The sequence below is a fragment of the Carica papaya genome, chromosome 1, assembly GCF_054855325.1.
Source record: "Carica papaya isolate Zhongbai chromosome 1, ASM5485532v1, whole genome shotgun sequence".
Taxonomy (NCBI): Eukaryota; Viridiplantae; Streptophyta; class Magnoliopsida; order Brassicales; family Caricaceae; genus Carica; species Carica papaya.
In genome coordinates this window covers 17,063,422-17,070,208 of record NC_142309.1, presented here as the reverse complement: position 1 = coordinate 17,070,208, position 6,787 = coordinate 17,063,422, and the positions used below count along the sequence as shown (strand labels likewise).

General features: G+C 36.1%; 1 protein-coding gene across 2 annotated transcripts; it reads left to right on the top strand.

The window, feature by feature from the left end:
- EMB2756 (transmembrane protein (DUF616)) lies at positions 1–6,787 on the top strand. Of its 2 annotated transcripts, none has more exons than XM_022040299.2 (7): positions 1–555; positions 1,114–1,908; positions 2,367–2,719; positions 4,515–4,726; positions 5,435–5,691; positions 5,816–5,994; positions 6,128–6,787. In XM_022040299.2, the coding sequence occupies exons 1-7, from the start codon at positions 234–236 to the stop codon at positions 6,209–6,211; spliced, it is 2,202 nt and encodes a 733-aa protein (XP_021895991.2). In that variant the 5' UTR covers positions 1–233; the 3' UTR covers positions 6,212–6,787. The 2 variants fall into 2 exon arrangements, with proteins under 2 accessions (XP_021895991.2, XP_088077239.1); XM_088221113.1 differs by lacking the exon at positions 1–555 and adding an exon at positions 726–841.

Sequence of the window (6,787 nt, the reverse complement as noted above, 5' to 3'; positions counted from 1 at the left end):
CTTAATCAATCCACTCTTCCCTTGGAAAGATAAATAAATAAAACACAAAAATTTCATTTTTCTTCCATTAACAGAAAAGAAATATATATGTAAAAAATTTCACAGTTCAAATTTCTCTGTATTCCTCTTTCGTCTCTACAGACTCTCCATTTATGTGTATATGGAGTTTCTCTCTCCTGAAGTGAGTGACCGATAAGAGAGAGAGAGAGAGAAAGAGGGAGTAAAATGCGAGAATGGCTCAGTACAGGCAATCGGGAAACGAGAGGTTTGTGGTCCGTGGAGGCAACCACGATCTCCACTACCACCAGCACCACCACCACGTTAACGGCGCATCTTCGTCGGATCACATCTCCATCGGGATTCGTGCCGCCAGCAGTGGTTCGTCTCAGCACGGCAAGCCCGGTCGGGGCCGCCGATCGGCGCGTTCTGACAAGAGCCGCGGCATCTCCAGCGCGATCGTCGTTGTCCTCTGCCTCGTGCTCGCTGTCACTGTCTTAGCGTACTACTATATTTCTGGTTACAATAATAATGACGATATTAATGATAACAGTAAAGGTCAGTTTGTTATTTAGTTAATTTGTTGATTTTTGTTTGTGAGTTTCGTTATTTGTTTGCTGAGGAAGTACGAGAAAGGGATAAAGAAAGACGAACAATCTCGTATTTTAACTTTGCTTGTACCTATTTTATTGGCATCAAGTCGGGTAATATTCATTCTTTGCTTCAGGGACTCAGGGTAGAGAGTGAAGGAAGCGCAAAAAGAATTTCTTCTGATTTGTGACTAATGTGAGAGCTAAATTTGTTTAGGCTAAGTTCACTTTGGAGAAGATGTAATTTTATTAAGGTGTGCGCTATGGAAATCCTGGGACTCATACACGTTGCATATTAGTTTGGCGTTTATTTGATAATTTGAGATATGATTTTATGAATAAAAACTCATGTAAGCTATGCATCAATCTGTCGTATTCTCATTTGAATGGATATGCTTATTAGTTCTTACAGCTACAAGATAGAAAACTTTGGTGTTTTATTTTCTTCTAGTACTGCAACTACTACTACTACTCCATAGAGATGGAGGGGGGAAACTGGCTAATCACTCTGTATATATTGGTGCAGAACTTAATACTTATCATGCTGATGATGATTTAAGGAACGATGGTGATTTTCTTACAAATGTGACAAGGATGGAAACTGTTAAAGTCCTTGGGTTTGGCCAAGGTTCAGTATCTCATGGCCGAGACTCGAGGTATTGGGATAGGGATGACAGGAGAAGGGATGATGACTACAATGAGGATGTGCTGGAGCGTTCAAGCATATCTTCCCATGATGTCTCTCAAAATAAGGACCATGTATTCAAAATGAGGAATGAAAATTTAGAGATCTCTCTTGATGATCCCGTTAAAGGTTCAGGCCGGAAAGGGGGTGGGTTGTACAATGAAGCTGGACGTAATGAACTTAAAAAATATGAAGCAGAGTATGAAGCTTCTTTGGGAAATGGGGTTCAAACCAGAAATGAGCATGGGAATAGTGATCAACTATTAGATGGCAAAAATTCTGAATCACATCATGAGGATGTTGATTCTGATGCTGAGTACAGTAATGCAATTGACTCCCATGACTTCCGAATGGAAGAATATGATGATTCTTCTAATGACAATGAGGAACACTTTGATGTTGCGAAAACTCTGAGTGAAAAGTCAGATTTGGTTCATGCTGGAACCAAGGATCAGAAGATTACAAAGGAGGCAGGGAAAGCTCTTTCTAAACTATCTGGGGAGGAAATTTCATCTGGTTCTGAAGGTTCTGGTAATTCTGATACAAATTCTCGACGTGTCAATGTCAACAGTAATCAGTCTACAAAGACATTGCGCTTAGATACCAAAAGAAGACCTAGACGCCGCAAATTTTCTGGTAGCTCTTCTTCTCCCTCCCCCGCCCCTCTATTGATCTATCATTATATATATATATATATATATATTTTTTTTTTTAATTTCTAAAATAGTTTTTTTGGCATTAGAGTGATTTGTCCCAGAACTTTTTTTTTTTAAGAAAATTCATTTTCCTGTTTGATCTCTCCATTGTCATTGGCAGATAATACTACCATTTAGGAGATCATGGATAATTAGGATAGGGTGAAAGGGATGTTGATTTCTTTACACCTTTATTACTTACATCTTCATTTAAACTTGACAAATGCAGATCTTGTTATGTTATGTCTGGGTACCAGTATTCACCAAAAATTTAAAAATAAGAATAATTTCTTTTCTCGAATAAGCATGTTTACTTTATTGGTGCAGTGTTGCATTGTTGCTTTCTTCTTTCTTTTGTTCTCTTCTCCTTGACTGACATGTCCTGTTCAAATTCATCAGGCTCTTGTGAGATGAAGCTCTTAAATTCTACTGCACATCTGGTAGAGCCTTTAGAAACTCGAAAGTTCGCTAGATTTTCCTTACAGTACATAGAGAAGGAGGAGAAACCTTTTGTTGAGGCAGAGTGGGAACCTAGATTTGCAGGTCATCAGAGCTTACAGGAACGGGAAGAATCTTTTTCGGCCCGTGACCAGAAGATAAATTGTGGTTTTGTTAGAGGTCCTGAAGAATTCCCTAGTACTGGATTTGATTTGGCAGAAGATGATGAAAATTACATCAGTAAATGTCACATTGCTGTGATCTCTTGCATTTTTGGAAATTCTGACCGGTTGAGGGAGCCTGCTGGTAAAATGGTATGTGATAATCTTTCTAGAGAAATATACTAATGGCCTATCAAGTTGTGTGCCTTATTTTTTCCCTGCCTGTTACCCATAATCAGCATGTTTCATTCTGACATGTGATGAATTGATATGTCCCAAATTTCATGTTGGACTTATATGGAACTTAAAAATATTTGTAGGTTATATTACTTCTATGTTATTGGTTGAGACATATAAAATGGGACATTGCATCATTATATCACATTCGCTTTCCGTCTTTGATCCATAACTACATATGTAGTGTTTGATATGCTTTCTATTTAGCTTACCTGGGAGCCAAGAAAATGTATTGATGCCTGACCTCCTTCTGTTCTTTGTGAGATGAATGAGATTTAGATGAAATTAGACCATTTATTACAAGGTTTTCTTGTTTGCTGCTGTATCTGCCTTAAATTACTATTTTACTGCAACTATACCCTCTCTCCTCTTTCACATGCACAGTGACATGCAGAAACAGAAATTCATGCATGCATGCATAGTCGCAGAGGAGGAAAAAGGAGAGAAAGCTACTATAATAACTGATTCAACAATTAAAGAAAACTTTTGCCAGCTTCCTTTTAGTTCCATTATGATTCTTGTTCTACCTTTTGGGGCTGGAGGATGGGTAGTACATAAAACAAAGAGTTCCTGAGTGACTGACAATCACTCCTAAATTTAGTTTTAACAAATCCGATTAGATTCTATACTTAAAAAAGATTTCAGAGGCATATTATTTGCATCTTCCATTGCCATGTCTGAACTACATGACCATTTTAAGGATTGAACTCCAAATCTAAACAAGCTGTATTATACCTTAATAACAAAAACGCAACTGCAAACCCATCAGCAAAACTTTCTATTCCTTTTTTGAAATTATGTTATTTTACTCTATGTGCCGGAAACTGCATTTTTCTTTTTTGCCAGTTGTATCACGTAATAAAGACATAATATGGGCATCAAATAAATGGTTGCAATTGACATAAATGTCAAGACCTGGGTCTCTATAATGGTGGTAAGTGTTTACTCCAGGGGATTGCATAATATGTTAATTTGGTGTAACTTTTCAAGCGCTTTGATTTTGGATAATGATTTTCTATATTATTAGCTACAAATCAGTTTTTTTTTAAAATTATTTTTTATTTTTTTTATTTTTAATTTCTTAGTAAGATTATGGACAGCTTAACTAAAATGATGTTGCTGACCTAGGAGATTGTTAATTTATATCTTAATTTCGCCCTGTGCATCTTTTTTTTAAAATAATCCACCCTGTGCATCCTGGTTAGTGTCTGTGTTTTCTTTTCTTCTATTATCTACTTGGGTGCTTTTTGGTGAGTGTGCCTGTACCATTTTGTTCTGTTGTTGATCCATTATGTCTGAGGAGGCCAAATTTGTTGCTAATGTTTGTGATGCAAGAAAATTGGTGCAATACAATGAAGAATTATAGATGCAAATTTGTTTTGTTTTTGTTAATACATCGATTAGTTTAGCTCCACAGACATGACACATAAAGTAATTGTGGGATCAACATTCATGCTAAAGTTCCTTTGGTGTTCTAGACTCTATTTCATAGTCATTGCATGTGTTTCAAATGTGTCAGAATAAATCTTTTCAGACTCTTTATGATAAATATTCATCAAAAGCCAACTTCTATCATGCATTGTCTGTATATATGGTTGATTGGATGCCATTTTATCATACTTCATAATATATATTTAGAATCACTTTTCGATATAAATGGTGAGTTGTAATTGCCAATAGTGGCTCAGTTCCTGTTTTCTTTTAAGTTTAGGTAAGTCGTCTCTCAAGGAAAAATGTATGCTTTGTAATGTTTATGGATGAAGTTACTCTGCAAACACTTTCTTCAGAAGGTCATTCGCCAGATAGAACGGGATTTATTGGTCTGTGGAAGATAGTAGTGGTGAAGAATCTTCCTTATTTAGACATGCGGAGAGTGGGCAAAATACCAAAATTGTTGCCACATCGGCTATTTCCTTCTGCCAGGTGGGATGTGAACTAGTATGATACATGCAATTTTTTTCTCCTATAAGCAGTTAATTTACATATACAGACGTGTGAATTTATTTATCATTAGTTTGTTATGTTATTTCTTCAAAACCACTTCATTGATTGCAATATAAAGGGTGAATTTTGCCATATCATCTCTTTTATTAGTACTCAATTATCTCTTTAAAAATAATTTAATAACTGCAATATATGGTTACATAAGCACTGTGAGTTTGCTATATGCTCTTTATTAAGAACAATTTTTATGTGGAAAAACTGTCTAGCAACAAAAATCTGTATATTTCTTTGTCTCATGATTTGCTATCTTATCTCTTGAAAACCAATTCAATGATGGTTATATATGGTTTGGAAAACCATTTTATTTTGCCATACCATCTTTGCTATTACTAATTTTGATGTGGAAAACAGTGTCTGGCAACAAACATTCTGTTTAGACCTTTTTTTTGTTGTTTTGGGAAATCACTACATAATATGTACTCAGATGTACTATTTGTTTCTTTCATCAGATTTGCTATATTACACCGTTTTCTAAAGGTTTCTTCCTTAGCTTGATTCTGGTTGTGAGACTATGTATGGAAACTTGCACAAATTCATAACAATTATTTGTTAGTTTGTTGTAGTTTCCAGCACGCAAGTAAGTTTCGGTGGTTTATCTAAATGTCCTGCATATTGGATATTTATCAGGTATTCAATCTGGTTAGACAGTAAACTGCGTCTTCAACTGGACCCACTGCTCATCTTAGAATACTTCCTGTGGCGGAAAGGGCACGAATATGCCATTTCTAATCACTATGATCGGCATTGTGTGTGGGAGGAGGTTGGACAAAATAAGAAGCTAAACAAGTATAATCATAGTATCATTGATCAGCAGTTTAAGTTTTACCAGGCTGATGGGCTGACAAGATTTAATGCATCAGACCCTAACAAGCTTCTTCCTAGTAGTAAGATGTTTTTTCTAGGATGAATGCAACTGTCAAAAGATGCACACAAACACAACAATTTAAAATTCAGTTGGAAAAGATTATATTTTCTTTTTTATAAAGATATGCTTTTTGCTATTCATAGATGTGCCTGAAGGGTCTTTTATTGTAAGAGCGCACACTCCAATGTCAAATTTGTTCTCCTGTCTCTGGTTCAATGAGGTTGACCGGTTTACAAGTCGTGATCAGCTAAGTTTTGCATACACTTACCAGAAATTGAGAAGAAAGAATCCTGAGAAACCATTTTATCTCAATATGTTCAAGGTAGAGAGCCTATTGTCAGGCAGTAAAAATTTTAAAATTTTGGCAATTTTATTTCTGTCATCAAGTCAAAAGGACGACCAGTTATAAGTTTGCAATTCCTTCGTATTGTTCTTAACCATTTCTTAAATATCAGGATTGTGAGAGGAGAGCCATAGCTAAGTTGTTTCGTCACAGATCAGAGGAGAAGCGGAACATCCGCCAGCAAGCAACGGAGTAAGATGTGATGTAATGACTTCCTGGGGAACAGGTCCATATTATATACTAATGCTCGGTCATGCTCATTCATCTCCTGGTGAGAAGGGATGTGCAATTGCGTTAATTTTACAAAGTACCGGCACTGGCACAATGGATATTCTATATTGCGGTTAACTCTGTGAATGTGGAAATCTATTTGCATTTGGTGGGGAGGTCAATATTCTAGCAGTCCCACCGATTCAAGTGGTTAGTTTTCTTCGGAAACATCTTTTATTGAGTTCATTCTGTTGTACCCAATTTATTCTTCATTAATTGCTTCTTGATTTGAGCTGAGGCAAGCGAATACATCCTACACTCTGTACCACTAGAAGAAGTTCCATTCTTTTGTTGGTATACTGTAAAAAATTTTTGGTGCATCCAAACTTGTAAGATTACATGGTCAACTTTATAATTAGTGATTTGTTGTGACATCAGATCACGTGTTCTGATAAAGAGCATGCCTTAGAAGGATCTCTTCTGACTGTCAAACAGTAAACTATTTGTGGCCTATTTTCTTGGTAGCTAATGCTAATGTATACTTTAAATCTTCCTTGTTTTA